Source organism: Canis lupus, chromosome 9, assembly GCF_003254725.2.
Source record: "Canis lupus dingo isolate Sandy chromosome 9, ASM325472v2, whole genome shotgun sequence".
NCBI lineage: Eukaryota > Metazoa > Chordata > Mammalia > Carnivora > Canidae > Canis > Canis lupus.
Window position 1 is genome coordinate 27761938 of NC_064251.1, and position 19194 is coordinate 27781131.

General features: G+C 46.8%; 1 protein-coding gene across 2 annotated transcripts; it reads right to left on the reverse strand.

Annotated features, from left to right (window-relative positions):
• Window positions 1-627: 627 nt before the first annotated feature.
• On the reverse strand, window positions 628-13418 carry ANKRD40 (ankyrin repeat domain 40). 2 transcript variants are annotated; one of them, XM_049114082.1, is made up of 5 exons: window positions 13248-13418; window positions 8303-8451; window positions 7171-7653; window positions 4046-4218; window positions 628-3135 (listed from the first exon to the last, which is right to left on the reverse strand). In XM_049114082.1, exons 1-5 carry the CDS (start codon window positions 13379-13381, stop codon window positions 2989-2991), a joined length of 1086 nt encoding a protein of 361 aa, XP_048970039.1. In that variant the 5' UTR covers window positions 13382-13418; the 3' UTR covers window positions 628-2988. The 2 variants fall into 2 exon arrangements, with proteins under 2 accessions (XP_048970039.1, XP_025295831.1); XM_025440046.3 differs by having other exon boundaries at window positions 4037-4218; window positions 13248-13416.
• Between the last annotated feature and the right edge of the window lie 5776 nt (window positions 13419-19194).

Genomic DNA, 19194 nt, shown 5'->3' on the forward strand with positions numbered 1-19194 from the left:
CCATCCTTGTGATAAAGCGAGTATGAAAGCACAAATGCCCAAATTATTCTGCTTCTCCTTGGTGCTAAGAAAAGGTCTCTGCTGTGCTCCCTGATTTATTAGGCCAATTTGGCATGACGTCTGCTTTGTGAGGCTCCGGCCGCCCTAAACCAACAGAAACGCAGATTCATTCGGCATCGTGCTCGGCTGAAGATCTGAAGGTGCAAGGCTATATGTATTTCCTCTTCTGCCTCGGGAGTTTGCTTCTGAGCTCATAGAGGCCCTGACAGGTGCTGACAGCCCAAAGGAAAGGCTCAGTTGCATAAAGTAAATAGGATAATCAAAAACTGTGGTTAATAGAGGATGACCTCCATCTAGCTGGCTCAGCTCCTCCAGGGAAATGAAGCTGACTGCTGTGAGCCAGGAGAAAAGGCACTGCACAACATATCTGTCTCCAGGTGCCAAGTGACAGGGCCTGAGAACCCAGCAGCCACAGGACAGAGGTGCCTCAGGTGGGGGCAACGGTCCCTTCTATTTTTTCCTCCAGAGCACTGTGTTCCTTGGGCTGTCCAGGAATCTGAAAACTGCACCCCCCACCAAGGTTAGAAGGGCAGTACTGCTTAGGAGCCAAAATTAAAGGATATGGGCTCAGTCTGTTAATATTTTATTTTAATGATACTTGTTATGAACAGTCGGCAATGCACAAGGAATAGAGTCTTCAGTGAATGTTTACACATAGTGTGAACACATGCTTTAAATATGCAGTGGAGGAGGGGTGAATTCACAGTTAACAAAGCTAAAAAAAAAGTCCTTGTTATAAATTACACAAAGCATATAAAAATATTTCTCTGAATGCATAGATTAAGACTTTAAACTCACCTACCATCAACTGTGCAGTCTCATCCCACCGCCAGACGCAGGAGTCAGTTGACCACAGAAGACTTTTTAAAGGAGAAGAGAGGCCAGCGGAGGGCTCAGCTCCCACCAGAGCCACTAAGCCCCACCCTTGCCCTCACCTTCACCAGGGTCTCCCTGTCTCCCTTGCTAACCTCTGTTTCTAAGCCCGGCAAATGCCCTGGAGCTACTCCTCCCGTAGGGCCGCCTCCGGGCAGGGACCTCCACTGCTTCTGAGTCTCTAATTGATCTAGACGGCTAGAAGAGTTTAACCCCAGTGATTTACACATAAATTAATACTGGACTTATTTCCTTCAGGATGGAACTAGCCTTCATGTTATCAGTACGTTGTTAACTTTTTCCAAAGGGAAGGAAAAAAGGTTAGTGTGTTTAGGTAAACTAGCTTCTGGTTGCTTGAAACACAAGGGAGGTTTCCTCTTCAAAGCCTTTCAGAGAAGGGATGATAAGTAACCTTTCCTCGGTGATGCCAACACCATGCAAGGGTAAGTCACCATCGGGTAATTGGTGGAGGACAGTGAAGTCACAGAACAGAGTGACTCCAGGAAGCTGGCCTTGAAAACACCTCCACCTCAGCTCAGCACAGAGGCAACCGCAGGAGGCCATTAGCTAAGCACAACATTCTCTTCCGTTGACGCCTTCTGTGTGTTCTCGCTCCATCGGTTGCAGTGTTCCAATAAAATTAACACAGTTAGGAAGTTAAGTCTCTTTGGAAACTATAGGCACTATGGGGAAAACGCTTCTTAAGACAGCAGGGATGCTCTTCAACAGCTGGCTTCGAACCCCTGCCCTCCTGTTCGTCTAAGTGTGCTCGTTCTTATTTCTAAAGTTAAGCTGTTTTTCAACAAGACAGTGGCTCCTCTAACATTAATGACACCGAGGAAAAGGAAAAGAATTCTTGAATGCACTCTTTAAAAAAAAACAAAAAAAAAAAACTGGTAGGCCAGGCTCAAGAGTCTTCATCAGGTGTCTTCCTGAACAAAGCCTGGTAAGCTCACAACTGACTTTGTGAAGTGGACCTGTGGTGGTGGTGGTGGGGGGAAATAGTTTGTTTACAAAAGCAACAGATTTCAGGGTTGTGTAAAAATCCTGATAATTTCAAAATAACCTTTATCTTTGATATAAAAATAAAGATGCTAACTCCCTTAGGTCAGGTTTCCCACAATAACCTTAAAAACAGCAACAGGCTCGGTTTCAAAAAATGCTCTTCATTTCTGGTGGGAAATGAAAGTGGAGAATACGGACCTGGTGATGTTTGTGCTCTTCTCAGACAGTGCGATGAAAACATGGAGAGGACAGGAACCACTTCAGAGATTGAAAGGAAAAAAAAGAAAAAAAAAGGAAAAAAAAAAAAAAAAAGCTCTTGTTCTTCTGGAAAGCATCAGAGAGCCCTCTAGTGGCCACATAGTTAATGCAGCGATGACTGTCCAGGCAATGGTGGACCAGAGAAGCCGGTGAGCACTCAAAAAGGATTAAAGGGGTAGCGGGGGTAGGGGCAGCTCTTTTGGTTAACAGCGGACTTACAACTAGGTAACTGTATTCTTAAATACTTTGAACCTGAGTAACGTGTATAAATATGTTATGTGAAACTTCACAGCCACTAGTCACACGAAAAGTCTCTGCCCGGTACCTGTGCTTTCCCCAGTTTCCTCTGCAGCCGGCCCAGGGTGCAGAGGCGCAAGGGTGCACCACCCATAGAGCAGGCCCAGGCCCGCCCTGCAGGTGCACTGGCCACAGGCGTGGCTGTAAGAGGCCTGCTCTGCTCTCTCTCATCTGCTGGGACCACTCACTTACTCGGGGCACATGAGACAGGGGATTCAGAACTGCCAGCTTCTGCCTCTCCAGACCACTTCTCAGCTGTTTGCAGCTTCAAGCAATCGGTTTATTGTGCACCAAGAGGCTTGGAGGAGTGGCACCGCTGCTGGGGGGTGGGGTGGGTGTCAGGGGCTTCCTACCTTGGCAGAACCATGTTAGTGTACACTACACAGTGGCACCGGGGCCCTCCCGGGAGCCCAAGGCATTCAGATCCATGGCTTGGCCTTGGCCCAGAGGTGCTGCACACTGTCACAGTACTCAGCAATAAAAGTCCCCACTGTGTCAGTAAGTCAGTTTGGAAGCCCTCCTGTTGTAGCAAGGTCTTTCAGTCAGTGTGGATGCAGCATTTCTGAACAGAAAATTGTTTTCACTTATCATTAGAACCAGTTCCAGCTCCTGAAAGTCTTGGAGTCGAGCGACATCTTTGTCCTAAAACAAAATAGATTAAACAGATTAGGAGTCATCACTTGTCTCTATGTGTTTGGTGTGTTGTGTCCATACCAGTATCTCAGCTCATTTTAAAGCCTCAAAGGCGGCTTACTAGTATAAGGAGCAAGAGTAGGAAGAGGAGGAGGGGGAGGAGGAGGAAGAGGAGGGGGAAAGGGGGAGGTGGGAGGACAGAAAGGAAGGAAGAGGAAGAGGGGGAGGAGGAAGAGAAGGGGGAGAAATGGGGGAAGGAGGAGGGAGGAGAAGGGAGGAGAGGGAGATGGGGGAAGGAGGAGGGGAGGAGGAAAGGAAGTGGGGGACGAGGGTGGGGGGAAGAGGAGGAAGAAGAGGAAGGAGAAGAAGACCCCTATGGCACAATGTCACTGAGAGTAGATAGTGCAGGAAGTTCCCCAGGGGTGTGAGTTGGGTCCACAGGGTGCAGGAGCCCTTAACAGCAGCTGCCCTAGGATAAGCACCCCCCGAAGTGAGAGGCCATTTAGATCAGTTTTCCCAGTTGCCCTGAAAACCACAGATGTTGGCAGGCCCACACATGTATCCATGTGGGTTTGCCCTGTAATTTAACCTGGTTCTTAACATGGGGCATATCTGCTGGTACACTAAGTAATCCTTACATGTCACTACACAAACAACCAAATATAGGTACATGTGAGTGGCAGCTCAGGAAATTCTCTTGGGCACCTACAACTTTCAAAAATGTCATGTCCGAGTAGACCTAGTAGAGGGAAAGAAAAGCTCAGTGATAGTGTCTGGAAAACCACCCTTTGCTCCTTTTCTGGTCTCTTTTCAGTTCTCAACTATGATTCATACAGCCAAGGAGGAAACTGGCTATTTTCCAAAATGCAAAAAAGCTACCAACCACACATGCTTAACAGACCGTTCTTACCTTTCTTACCAGGGTATTGGGTAACTTCCTGATCTTCTCCACTTGGTCTGGATTAACCCCCAGCTCACAGCAGCTCACTCTGAGCAATTCTTGATAGGTGAGCTCCTGCCGGTCCAGTTCAATTTCAATGAAATCATTTTCTCGAAGAGATGGGTTCTGAATCCTCACCTTGAGTACCAGCTCTAGAAAAAAGGAGAGAGAAATGCTAATGGATGGTTCCTACACAGTCAGCCAATGTAATTTAAGATCTTTTCCAGAAGATGATCATACATAATCATGCCCTGTGCCGAAGGCTGTACGTCTCAATGAGAAAACCCAGCTCCTTCAGTGGGGGTGAGCTCAACCCCATTTCTGGCTCTGCCAGCGGCTTCCTGCACTGTCTTCCCTATGTCAAAGACAGGGTTCACAGAATAAAAGGGGGTTGTGTAAGGGCAGGGGCTGGGAGAGACAACCATCCAGTGTGTAGAAGGACAATTTGCTTCTGCTGCTGGAGCTGACATAAAGGCACACAAATGGATTTGAGAATCAAACCACACATGAGCAGGGAATGGGAAGAGAGCTGAAGAAAAGGCACACATAAGATATGGGAGAGGAGTGACTCTATGAGAACGTAATGACTGTGACTCTAAGTGTATTTATGAAAGATGAACCTCCTGGCAGTAAATACAGTGAGAGAGCAGAAAGATAACTTACTAGTATGAAAAAGACAGTCTAGGGCAGCCCTGGTGGCTCAGCGGTTTAGCACTGCTTCAGCCCAGGGCCTGATCCTGGAGACCCGGGATCGAGTCCCATGTCAGGCTCCCTGTGTGGAACCTGCTTCTCCTCCCTCTGCCTGTGTCTCTGCCTCTCTCTCTCTCTGTGTGTCTCTCATGAATAAATAAAATCTAAAAAAAAGAAAAAGAAAAAGAAAAAGAAAAAGACCGTCTATCTATGATCTGAATGCAGGATACCTCAACACGGAAGCAATCTGTGCACTTCATTCAGGGTCTGGGATCTAAGCAGTCTGCCCCTAAATTCTGAGCCTGGCTGCCAAGATGGCCCAAGCTAAGTGCCTAGGTGGGTTTGGTGGTTCTGCTTTGCTCCTTATGTACGAGTCCTTCATAGCATGCCTAGGCCACTGTCACCAGCGCCTAGAGTAGCAGGTCCTCCAAACCAGAAAAGGACAGGGTGACTTATGTGGAAAAAGTGAAGGTAAGACTGGCCTGTACCTTGTGGTGTCTGATAGAATTGGAGGTATCTGGATGAACTTATGTCTTTTAATACTTTTATAAAGATAGATACAGGACAAAAAAAAATAAAAAAATAAAAAATAAATTAAAAAAAAGATAGATACAGGACGCCTGAATGGCTCAACAGTTGAGCATCTGCCTTTGGCTCAGTGAGCCCGGGAGCTGGAATTGAGTCTCACATGGGGCTCCCTGCATGGAGCCCACTTCTCCCTCTGCCTATGTCTCTGCCTCTCTCTCTCTCTCTCTCTCTCTCTCTCTTTCTGTGTCTCTCGTGAATAAATACATAAATAAATAAAATCTTAAAAAAAAAAGATAAATAGATACAGAAATGTAGGAAAAAGTGTATATATGAATGTGCATGTATGTTTGTTTGCTTTTTTCTTCCTTTCTTTCCTGGCTCTGTTCTCTTTTTTTTTTTTTTTTTTTTTTTTTTTTTAAATTTATTTATGATAGTCACACAGAGAGAGAGAGAGAGAGAGAGAGAGGCAGAGACATAGGCAGAGGGAGAAGCAGGCCCCATGCACCGGGAGCCCGACGTGGGATTCGATCCCGGGTCTCCAGGATCGTGCCCTGGGCCAAAGGCAGGCGCTAAACCACTGCACCACCCAGGGAGCCCTGGCTCTGTTCTCCATGTAGACCTAGAAGACATGACACACCTGGAGTATAAGTGTACCCAGTGTCCAGATCCTAGTACCTGAACACCACTCTCATCTGAAAGAACAGGACTTCTTAGAGAAATGGCTGACTCCAGGGCTGGGGCGAGGGAGGTAACAGTAGGAGCCTGGACCCTCTTCCTGGACTAGAAAGTAAGGAAATGCTCCAAGAATGATGGGACACGTCCAAGCGACATGGGAACTGGGTTCCCTCTGGACAGATCTGGCATAATCTGAACATCAAGATAATGACAGTAATGCGGGTGCTTGGGGGGCTCAGTTGGTTAAGTCTTCGGCTCAGGTCAAGATCCCAGGGTCCTGGAATCGAGCCTTGCATTAGGCTTTCTGCTCAGCAGGGGAGTCTGCTTCTCCCTCTCCCTATCCCCCGGCTGTGTTCTCTCACTCATGCTCTCTTTCAAATAAATAAATAAAATCTTTAAAAAAAAAAAGCTAATGATAATAATGCATTATAACCTAATGTAAAGAATCTGTGAGAGGCACCTGGGTGGCTCAGTGGTTGGCTGGGATCAAGTCCCGCATTGGGCTCCTCAGAGGGAGCTTGTTTCTCCCTCTGCACCTCTCTGTGTGTCTCTCATGAATAAACAAAATCTTAAAAAAAAAAAAAAAGAATCTACAAGTTCATACTGATATACATGGAGGAGAAGGGGAGGCCCCTGTTTACAGTAGAATACCAACTAGTATATAGAGAAAAGTGATAGAGGATCATATTCTACACAATACCTGGACTGGACTCTTCAAAACTAGAGGTCCAAAATGATAGAGAAAGGCTGAGAAACCTTCCAGGTGAAAGGAGAAGGGAACAATACGATAGAGCTAAGTGCAACGGGTATCCCCAGGAGGGGCTGGGGGCAGGAGGCAGGGGTAGAGGCAGCACAGAGAGCACCATGGAGACAACTGACAATATCTAAAAATGGCCTGGATTGGAGAATGGTATTATAGCAAGGTTACATTTCCTAAATTTGATCATCGGACTGTGGTTATGTAAGAGAGACCATCCTTGTTCTTAGGAAATATACACTTAACTATTTCAAGGCAAAAGGTAAACAATTTGTGAATCAGAGTAAAGAGAGCTCCTCATACAAGTCTTGCAAAATTTCTGTAAGATTGTGAATAGATTTCTGTACATAAATAAATCCCACCTTACCGACACTACCCAACACCCTCCTCCCCACCACCACCCAAGAGGTACAGCAGGAAACCTCTGGACAGCCGCAGACTGCAGCAGGCTTACCTTGCATGTTAAATGGAAATGCCCCTGTGAAGAAGAATGGCTGGAATGCTGGCGTCGGGCCTGTGTAGGTCCCATTTTGAGGCTCCAGAGACACTGGCGGCTTGGACGGGACAGAAGAGAACAGCGAGCGGCTCTGACTCACTGGTGGCTGACAGACAGGACCCGGTTTTGTGCTTTCTGGTGTTCTGAGTATGGCAGAGGGGGCAGACACATCCCGGTTCTGAACCAGAGCCAAAGAGGTGTGGTCCCGTGGAAAGGCCCCCGCCGGGGGAGCCTCCCCCGTGGGGAGCAATGGAGGAGAGCCATCTGCAGGGGGTGATGCCGGCGGTGTGGAGGGGCCCCCATTCTGTAGCTGGCCTGGATCCTCTGCCGCAGGGGTGTAGATAAAAGGGAAGGCTGGGTTGGCCAAGTAGTTGGGAACAAAGGGCAGTTCTGACTCCTTCTTTAGCTGGGGGAGGCTGTCGGCACCATCGTCTTCTTCCACTTACAAAGAAGAGAACACAGAGCATTTACACGGCCCTTTAAAGATCACCCAGAAAAGAGTGTCTTGTGAAAGCTAGTGTTCTTTGGTATATGACATATTTTGTTCAGTGTTCACTGACTCTTCAAATCAGAAGAGAAAGGACTGTTTCATCAAAGTTTGTGATTACCATTTTTGCCACCTTAAGTTTCACAGATTAAAAATATAAAACCTGAAAATGCCTACCTGCCTGGAAACCACATGGAATTACTGTCTTGGCACAGTAATATTACTTTTGCTTTTAAAAATGTATTTATATCATAAAGAAATAAAGAAAAAAATAAAGAAAAATAAATGTTAAAAAATGTATTTGTGGTTTGACTGCCATCAAGAGTGTAGCCAGTAGGGGGCCTGGGTGGCTCAGTCCGTTCAGCGTCTGCCTTGGGCTGAGGTCATAATCCCGGAGTCCTGGAATCGAGTCCCACATGGGGCTCCCTGCTCAGTGGGGAGTCTACTCCTTCCTCTGCCCTCCCCTTAATCATGCTCTCTCACTCTCACTCTCTCAAATAAATAAATAAAATCTTAAAGAAAAAAAAAAGAACACAGCCAATAATACTGCAAGTCTGAAATTAGTTTGACAAAATCAAAAGTTGCCCCCAAACACAGACTCACCTCCCATGATCTTCCTAATTTCCCTCCTTGATGTCAGTTGGACTGGCATTTCTCCTTTTGTTGTAAGAATCTCTTTGTCAGCTCCTGATTGTAATAAGTAAGAGACCACCTGACCATGATTGCGTTTACATGCCCAGTGTAAACAGGTCCTGTCCGCAGAAAAGGAAAAAAAAAAACAGAGTTAATCAAGGAGAGGTGGTTTGGGATTTCAAATTCCATATGCTAGTCAAGAAATACATGCAAGCCCATTAAGAGTTCAGCCAGAACCAGGAAGCCAGGCTGGCAACCTCAGCTTTTCTTTTCAGAAAGCAGATGATCAAAATATTTAGTATGCTTGAAATTTATTTCTAAATTTCATTCCAGGCCCTTGGGAAAAACCAATTTATTCAAGGTGCTTTTGTTTCAATGGCTTCCAGGGGGTTCCACTGGCCAGCTACCTCTACTGGTACTGCTGAGTGGTTTTCCATCAGTAATGTTCATTAGATTGTCCCAGTCTCCTTAAAATGTTTTTATTTTTAGAGTGCCACATTCCTTTTCAGGAACAATAGTAACTTGCTCCATATGCATCAAATGACACGCGAATATTAAATATCATCAGGCTAATAATCATCTACAGCTTGCTCTGCTGCTGAAATTATTATTGCTATAGTAGATATTCTCAGATGAATCTCAGTTGCTCACTCTTTGCCTTTTCTTTCCTTCACACACACACACACACATACACACACAAGGTTTTGAAATTTCCATTTTTGAAAAAGTTGGCTCCTCTAGTCCCCTCCAGAAGGCTCATCTGCTTAAGCGTAAGGCATGGCACACAGACTTTAATTCCTAAGGCACTTGAAAAATGTACATCAATGACCAAAATTTTCAAGAACAAGCTCTTCTAACATATTAGACTCATTTAAGTAAAACTAATTATTTACTATTGTATACATAGGAAGGAATTATGCGCACTCTGAAGGGCTATTATTTTAACACTGCATAGCAATGTAATTAGCATGCTGGTTAAAAACTCCATCTTAACAGAAATGAAAGGATTCAAAGTTACGAAATTCATCCCCAGTTGCCAAAGCTGAACGATTATTGTAGAAGGAAAGTATTTTTCCCCTCTGTTCTGAAATGTCCCCACTCATCAATTCTCTAACGGAGGTAAGTATCTTCAGTTTATGGCCAAATACAATATAGTAAAGAACAGAATGATGTGTTCAGTACTGAGGGATAGGTCACCAACCTGGAAGTATTAACTATCCAGAAAGTTCATTTGGTTCCAAGGAGATGTTGATTTGCCCTGGCCTCCTAAACATTTCTGACTTACAGAAAGCGAGCCTGTCTGGCTGGCTGGGAACCACTCCACTGATACTTCAGAGTGATATTCCACACTATTATTCATTAGAATTAGGTTACCTGGGTACCTTTAAGGTAAACTGTATGAAGAAAAGATTCCCAATTTGGGAGAAATAAGGGAAGAGGCTTGATCTCAACTTCTGAAATACAAGCTCATGAAGATAAGGAAGTGTCTGCTTGGACATACAGGTACTTAATCGCTGAACAAATGAACCAAGAACAAGGTGGACATTGCTCAGAGTGGAAGGACATTGCTCAGAGTGGAAGGATCCAAACATCCTTGATTGTGGGCAAACTGCAGCTGAGAGAGAGAGCGAAAGAGTACGTGTGTGTGTGTGTGTTTCTGTGGCACAGGCTTGAAAAGTGAATAATTATAATGATAAGCTAGCATTCAAAAATGAATGGATCATGATGAGAAAAGTATGTTCCCTTTTGGAAATAAAGTACTCACTCGCTGGTAGTAAATCACTTGTTCATGACAAGCTTGAGACTGAAGAAGGTAATTTACTGCCAGTGGGTCTGAGACACTCTGGGAAAACCAACTAGCTAAAGCATCACCATGTAAAGTGGGGTTAAGTCAACACGGAATGATTTCCACAACCCCACGCCCTGAGTGATCATCATTTACAGCCCAGACCTGTGTGGCTCTGGGCAGCCATAACTCAGCCAGGAAGCATTTTCAACTTCTTCACCAGCCATTATACTTGTTTCTTAAAGCCAAGGGGTTTGCACACACTTGAATTACAACTGATGTGGGAATTCTATCTCTGAACTTCAACTCTTCAGGCTTTAAATTTGCAGTCAGTATATCCAGTTAGCCCTGGGAAGTATTTCAGACCAGAGGCACGGGGTATCATTCATCAGTGCTGAAATTGTGGTTATTGAGCAACTACAGACTGAAAGCAGTAACCATTCCGCTTATCTATGCTAGAGATTGAATTTGAGGGTAACCTTTGTATCCCATTAGATAGTGCACTGCTTAATAAGAAGAAAATAATAATTAACACAGATATAATGCTTTTTTACATGGGGGACACTGTTCTAAAGGCTTCACATACATTAACTCATTCAATCTCTGAAAAGCCCATGAGTTAATGTTATTTTCAATATTCCTCCCATTTTATGGAAGAGGAAACAGAGACAGTCAGCAAATAAATAAGCCAAACCAATAGTATGCCAGGTGGTGATTAAGCATTACACAGACAATAAAGCAAGGGAAGGGACTTGGGAATGCTAGAGGCAGGGCAGGGGCATGGTGCCATCTTAAATCAAGGGTCCAGGAAAGGCTCACCAACCTATCTACACTAAGACCTAAAGGAGGTGAGGGAGTAAAAGCATTTTAGACTTAAGAGGGAAGAAAAACCACGGAGGCCTTGAATCAGGATGGTGCCTGGTGTTCCAGGAAAAGCCAGGAGGCCAGGGGAGCAAGGAGGCAAACACAGAGATGAGACATAGAGGTAAGGAGGGAGAGCGGTAGGGACAGGAAGTAGAAACTCCAGTACTGCAGGCTTTTCCTCAGAGTGGGATGGTGACCACTAGAGGGTTCTGAGCAGAATGAAAGGATCCGACTTATGATTTATGTTTTATGTCGGGATCCCTCTGGTTGCTGTGCTGAGAAGACTGCAGGGTGGAAGGGTAGAAGCAAGGAGACTAGTCGGGGGGCTGCAGCGAGAATCCAAGCAACAGGACGATGGTGGCTGTGTACCAGAGGTGTAGAGGTAGAGCTAATGAGAAGGGTTAAGATTCTAACTACAGCTGTAGATGAGGCTGACAGAATTAGCTGACTGGCTGGATGTGGAATATGAGGGAGACAGGAGGCAAGGACACCATCAGGGCACCATCGGCTCTGGTCTGAGCACCCCAGACGCCGAGTTGAGCAGGCCTCAGAGGAGCAGGCCTGGGGCAATCAGGGGCATGAGGGGAGATCACGAATGCAAACCTGAACCTCCAACATGAGGTGCCTAACAGACATCTTCTCCGATTGAGGAGAAGCCTCTTCAGGTTGCTTCAGATTCAACTTACAAATACCAAACACCTACTGCAACGTGGCAGGCATTGTGGTTAGGAAAGTAGGGTCTGGAGTCAGATGCTGGCTTCCTTTTCAGTAAATCCTATGACCTTGGGGAAATTACTTAATCTTGCCGGGCCTCGGTTTCCCCATCCATACAACAGAGAGAGTAACATCTCTGTTCTTGAGTAGTTGTGAATGAGATAAGCTCTCAGAGCCTTGTTTATGTCAAGAGCAAACTCAATACATGTTAGCGATTCATACTATGCTTCTTCTCCTTCCTTGCTCACAACACTCTTCTCAAATGACTGGGAAATGAAGTTACCCAGGCAAGGCTGTATTAGCTAAAGCAGGGAAGGGTGAAGAACCTGCTGGAAAGACTGGACTCCTTCTACACAACACTGCCTCCCACTGCCAAAACAGTGAGTCACAGCTTGTGAACCACAGAGCAATGCTCAGAAAAGGTACGCACAGAGCAGCAAGCTTGTTTGCAAACACTTTTAAGGAAAACAAAACCAAAAGGCAGCAGGCCACTGTTTCCTGGCCTTCTGGATAGCTATCTAGGCTGTTTTCCTTAGGAGGTAGGTAAGTCTACAAGCGAGTCAGGAAACCATGGTTGTGGTTCTGGTTAGCCTGTCAGGAGCTGTGTGACCTTAGGGCAGGTTATTTTTTCTGCAGTTGGAGCCATCTCCAATGTCCCTCTCCATTCCAAAATGTAGGATTCCACTTTTAAAAAATAAAACCTTTCCAAACTCACTTTAAGCTAGCAAAAACAGGCCTAAGGTTAAGCACGACTTGGCTCAAATAAAACTCCAAAAATGAAGTGTGAAGAGGACAGAATAACACCACATTCGGTAACTTAACACTAAAAATTTGACCAGCACATCCTAAGATGGGGACTCCTTTAGTTGGAAGGACTCAGTCTGCAGGCAAACATCGAGAGTCTGGATTCAAATTCTATATGTAAAATTGTAATAAGGAAATAAAGGAAAAACACTCCGGGGGACCGAGTAAGTCTGCCTTCCACAGGCGGCTGCAAATCACTGGTGCAGTGAGGCCACAGAGAGAGACACAAGAGTGATGCGAGTGATTTTTTTTTTCCTTCCGGTCTTGGGAAAAGAAACCGTGCTAAATTATAAGATTCATAGTTGCTCGGTTGCTTAAATGCTTTTTTTTTTTTTTTTTCTGCTGTGCACAGGTGTGTTCTCCAGAAGCTCCTACGGCAAAATAATTCAGCCCCCGGAACTGGGGTGCGCGCCATACGAACGAGCGTGCGGATCAATCGAATCGCAGCCGGCAGGGCTCCCTCCGGCCCGGCGAGCCAGCGGGGTGCGGGGGGGAGGGGGGTGGGGGGCGCTGCCCCGGGAGGACCACGTGGGCGGGGGCTGGGGAGGGCCGCGCGGGCGGCGGCACCGCGCAGGGGGGCGGCGGGGAGGGGGAGCCCGGGCTGGCCTCGCGAGCGCAGGCCTCGGAGGCCCCGGCGCCCGGCCACGCCTCCGCGGGCGTCCGCGGGCAGCGCCGGGCCTCGGCGGCAGGGGCGCCCCTCCCCCCGGCCCGCTGCTCTGACCTGGGCCTCCCCCGCTCCCCACTTACCAGCCGTTGACCTCATTTTGGGAGTTCACATCCACCCCGCTCTCCACCAGTTTCTGCACCTCCCGAATGTCCCCCAAGGCCGCGGCCTCCCGCAGCCTCTCCTGCTGCTCCTTCTGCTCTAGGAGCGCGCTCATCTTCCCCTCGGGCCCAGGCCCCCGCCCGGCCGCCCCGCCCCGCCCCGCCCCGCCCCGGGCCCGTCAGCGCCGCCGCCGCCGCGGCCCGCTCCCCGCCATGCGGAGAGCGCGGGGCTCGCCCGCCCTGCTGGCGCCCGGCCCGGGGCTGCTGCTCCCGCCCGCCGCCGCCGCCGCCGCCGCCCCCCGGCTGCTCCCGGCCGCGGGCCCCAGCCTCCGCCCCGGCCGCGCCTCCTGCCGGCCGCCTCCGGGGGACCCTATTCGCAGTGACAACCCCGACCCGGAGGGTTTCCGTTCCTACCCTGGGCCGCGGCGCCCGGCCGGCTGTTTACGTAACCGCCGCACCGAGCGGCCCCGCCGTGATTCAGGCGCTATTCCTAGCGCTCCCCGCCCCGCGGCTCCGGGGGAGGAGGGCGGCGCGCGCGGAGGGCGAAGCCGGGCGGGGCGCCGGAAGAGCCCGTGCCCTGCGCAGGCTGCTGGCCGCGGCCTCAAAGACGATAATAGTAATAATAGCCGGTGCTTTCCACCACCCTAGTCCGCTGGGCTCTTTTTCCTTGTCTGAGCCGACTCCTGCCCAGCAGGATGGGGAAACGGGCTGGAAACGATCCTCCTAGTGTCCGCCCGCAGTAGCGGAGACCGATTACCCTGCTCTTTCTTCTCTCGACAGTGCTGGGGACCATCCGGTTCGAATATCGCTGTTGTTTGACGGCTCACTTTAGAGAGGTCTTCTAATTTTGGCTTTCAGGGAAATATTTATATTGTGCCTGGGAGTCTATAAGCTGTAATTTCCTACTGCTCGTACATCATGGTTAAGGACTCTTCGTGAAGGCCATGTAAGGAGAGAAGAGCGTAAAGAAAAGCACCACGGAGGCTGTATATACACAGCATTTGCCCGACTCCTGCATGATCGACCTCAGGGCCTGGGTTGGCCCTGGTTTGCGCCCCCCCCCCCCCCGCCCCCAACACACACACACCGTGGGAGGAAAACAGAATATTGTTTCGCTGAGCCCAGGTGCCTCGGAGAGATCTTCCCGTGTTGCACAGGATGGAACCTTGCAGATGGAGTCGGGAGGACTAAGGAAACCACCCTGGGGTGGATAGGAGAAAGGCCTGAACAAAGGGAGGAGATGAACTAGGAAGGGACGAATGTAGGCATGGAGTTTTCATTTCCCTCTCTTGGGGCTGCCCAGGGTCTGCATGACAAGCATTTTTCTTGCTACTGTTTAAGAAAAACCCATGTCTGTTTATTCTGACACAGTCATTCGCACAGTACTCAGTGCACACCAGGTGGTGCCGACTATAAACCGACTGCGCACTTCCATTGACCCCCAAGCAAATTGGAACTCAGCTTGAGCTTACATTTTTACGTGTCCCCCAATTTAAATTTTAATTCTCAGATCCAGCGTGATACTGCATCTGAGGCTGACGTGCTGCGCACTGGAATTGGGTCCTTTAACATAATTTGAGTGACACGGGAGTAGGTAGTGGCCTCTTTTTTAAAAAAGCAGTTTTAAAAAATTGGTAGTGACCGCACGACAAAGTCTGTGAAGCCTTCCTTAAAAGGATTACAGCGTGTGCCCTAAAATAACTGTTAAATCAGTGGATGTTAACATCTTCTTAAACTGGACCTCTGCTTATCTTTGACTTCAGTCTTTTTGTTATCCTCACATTAAAACACACACAACAACAACAACAAAAGCTTTCTCTGCAAACAAAACCTCTAACCCTGGCCATAACTGAATGCAACCTGATGGCTATTCTTTTACCTCATTTGTTTATACTTCCTTTGGTCTCTAATTCACTGGGTATTATTCTAGGCACTATTCTAGTCACTGAAGGTGTTGCTGCAAACAAAAGTCCCTGATTTCAAAAAATACAGTCTGGCAGGGGAGAGAGGCAAACAATAGAAGGTGATAAGTATTACAATAGAAGTAGTACAGACATATGGCACAGTTATTTGTGAGCATGAAGATTAAAACCAGACTGCATGGATTTGCATCCCAGCTTTTGGCACTCATATCTTCTTAGGTAGGTTACTTAACCTTTCTGTGCCTCAAATTCTGCATCTGCAAAATAGAGGTAATAATATTAGCACCTACTTTGCTGGGTTGTTCTACGGATTGAACGAATGTGTAAGGTCCGGACATGGGAAAGGCTCAATAGATCGTAGGTATGTGATGGCAAAGTCCAGTCAAGGAAGAGCCCCTGATAGACTGGGAAGGCAGTGTGATCATGAAGGATAACACCCAGGTCTCTGGCTGGGGAGATAATGGTGCCATTTACTGAGATTTGAGTCAAAGAAGGAAGAACAGGTTTCAAGTATGGTGATGAATTCACTTTTGATTCTGCTGAGCTGAGCCTTCTGAAGACCTTTAATTAATTAATTGACTCATTGCCAGGTATTACGCTAAGTGTTGTACCTGGATTATCTCATTTAATTCTCCCAATGACCCCATGAGTTAGAACCATTGTTATTATCTGAGGCACAGAGAGGTAACTTGCCCAACACCATATAGCTTAGTTAGTAATAGAGCAAGGCTTTGAACTCAAGCAGCTTGATTTCATAGCCCATGCTTCTTTTCTGATTTTCCTGTTAAGTAGAGATGCCCATAAAGAGCTGTGTATATGGGTATGGCATTTAGAAAGTAGTTCTGGACTGGTGATTTGAATTTGGTAGTCATCAGTAAAAGGTGCTAGCTGAAGTCATGGGAACAGAGGGGACAGCCCCACCAGAGTGTGTTGAGTACCAAGAGAAGACAGCCAAGTACAGAACCCCAAAGAACACCCAACGTTTTAATGATGGACAGAAAAAATCCACAAATGAGCTTGAAAAGGAGCAGCTGAAATAGTAGGAGGAAAAAGAAAGGAATGGGGAACATTTCGAGCAAAGAGAATGACCCACAGTGTCAAATCCTGCAGAAAGAGCAAGAAAGGATTGACAAGTGTAGAATGGATTTAGCCACAAGGTGGTGCTGCTGGTGACCTTGGAGAAGGAAGCTGCCGTGGAGCAGTAGGGGTGGCGGACAGACTGTCTTTCATGTGGTTAGGAGTGAATAGGAACTATTCCCTACATATATAGTGTGCAGGAATCTGGGAATACAGGGATGAATAAGACATGGCATATGACCGAAAAAACTTTCATTTTAAAGGGAAAGACTCGGGCAGCCCTAGTGGCCCAGCGGTTTAGCACCACTTTCAGCCCTGGGTGTGATCCTGGGGACCTGGGATCGAGTCCCACATCAGGCTCCCTGAATGAAATGGAGCCTGCTTCTCCCTCTGCCTGTGTCTCTGCTTCTCTCTCTCTCTCTCTCCCTCTCTCTCAGTCATGAAAAAATAAATAAAATCTTTAAAAAAATAAATAAAGGGAAAGACTCATATTTGCAATATAGTGTGGTCAACCCCAGAATGTGCAAATCTGTTTAAGGGAAAATCATGGCACAAAAAGAGGGTGTTTGGTTGTGTGTGGCAGGTGGACAAGGAGGGTCCAGGTTGGCTCCATAGAGCTGAGAAATATGGGTGGTATTGGTGGCGTGAGGGAAGAGCATCCCATGCCTGGAGCAGCAGGACATAGTGTACGGTGGTAGGAAACAGGGGCTTACACAGTGTGGGGAACCAGTAGCAGATGAAGTTAGAGGCAGGTCAGATCACGGGTGACCTTGTGGTTTTTGAATTTTAGACTGGGGGTGATGGGGAGCCATTGAAGGGTTTCGAGCAAGAAAGAGATACGACCAGATTTACATTTATCAAAATGACTGAGGCAGCAAAGCAGATGGAGGATGGAGTCATGGAAACTGGAAGCAGTTAGGAGACCTATAGTAATTGTGATTTCTTTCTTTCTTTTTCTTTTTTAAGATTTTTATTTATTCATGCGAGACACACAGAGAGAGGCAGAGGGAGAAGCAGGCTCCCTCTTGGGAACCTCATGTAAGACTTCATCCCAGGACCCCAGGATCAGGACCTGAGCCAAAGGCAGACGCTCAACCACTGAGCCACCCAGGTGTCCCTATGATTTCTTTTTCTTTTTCTTTCTTTTTTTTTTTTTTTTTTGATTTCTTTTTCTATGTTAGCTTGCTAGAACTGCCATAATGAAATACCACAGACTGGGTGGTTTAAACAACAGAAATGTATTTTCTTATAGTTCTGGAAGTGAAAAGTACCAGATCAAGGTGTCAATGGGTTTGGTTTCTCCTGAGGCCTCCATCCTTGGCTTGCAGGTAGCCCTCTTCCCTCCATGTCCTGGCATGGTCCTCCCTCTGTGTGCATACCTCTCTGGTGTCTCTTTGTGTGTCCAAATCTTTTATTATAAGGACACCAGTTATATCAGTTTGCCCATGCTTCTGTTCCCCAGTAGCCTCATTTTAACTTAATCATCTTTTTTTTTAAGTAGGCTCCTTGTCCAGCTTAAGATGAGATCAAGACCCTAGCTGAGATCAAGAGTTGGATGCTTAACCATTTGAGCCACCCAGGTGATTCATTACCACTTTAAAGGCCCTATCTCAGGGATGCCTGGGTGGCTCAGTGGTTGAGCGTCTGCCTTTGGCTCAGGGTGTGATCCTGGAGTCTCCGGAGGGAGTCCCACATCGGGCTCCCTGCATGGAGCCTGCCTGTCCCTCTGCCTGTGTCTTTGCCTCTCTCTCTGTGTCTCATAAATAAATAAAATCTTAAAAAAAAAATGAAGGGCCTATCTCCAAATATAGTTACATTCTGAGATACTGAGGATTAGAATTTCAACATATGAATTTGAGGGGGGAGGAGACACAATTCAGTCAGTTAGTTCTTTCCATCAGTAACATGTATGGAATGGGGTCTGGAGACCACTAGCTGATAAGATTAAGTTGCTTGTCTTCTCATCATTAGGAAACAACCAACTCATATAATCTGTAGAAGTTAATGGTAAACTAGGCATTGTGATGTTAATAAAGACTACTTTCATTTCTCAGTCCCTGATGCCCAGCAGAGTCTGAAAACAGATGACACTGGTGCTGGTTGAATTAATGTAGGATAGATGAATGAATCCATTATCTGTAGTTGTAATACACATGGAATTGTGTCTGCCCTTTTGAGTCTAGGGAAAGGAGACTTGTAGTGTAAGACTTGCTGAGGGTGTGACTGGATAAGATTCAAAAGCATTTAGTATTTTCACTTCATTTCAAGTTATTGTTTCTTTTTTTCTTCCATTGATCAGGAGCTCCCTGGGAGAAGGGTCTTATACAACTGTCTTAGCATTCCCAGCCACTAATCCAATTCCTGGCACAGAGTACAGTTCCTGGCATGGAGCACATGTACCAGTAAAGTTTGTGGAATGAATGAGGGAATTAGATTTAAAAGTTTTAGTGAGTAGAAGCTGTAACATTGCATTCAGGTTTTAGGAGAACTCTGGTTCGAGATGTATACTTTCTCCCCCTTTTTGGTGGTTGTGGCACTGGTGAATCTTCAAAAAATGCTTCATTGAGGGGACACCTGGGTGGCTCAGCGGTTGAACATCTGTCTGCCTTCGACTCAGAGTGTGATCCCAGAGTTCTGCTTCTCCCTCTGCCTGTGTGTCTGCCTCTCTCTCTCTCTCTCTCTCTCTCTCTCTCTCTCTCTCTCTCGTGTCTGCCTCTCTCTCTCTCTCTCTCTCTGTTTCTCATGAATAAATAAAATCTGTAAGAAAAAAAAGTGCTTCATTGAGCAAAGAGTAGCCATCAGCTGAGAAAACTTTTATCTCACTGTTATATCTACAAACTGATGTGTCTTTTTGTCTTTCTTGTTTCAGAAGAGAAAGGTCCTTTCTTGTAGCAAAGGCCAATAGCTACAAATATGCTCTGAAGCTTATA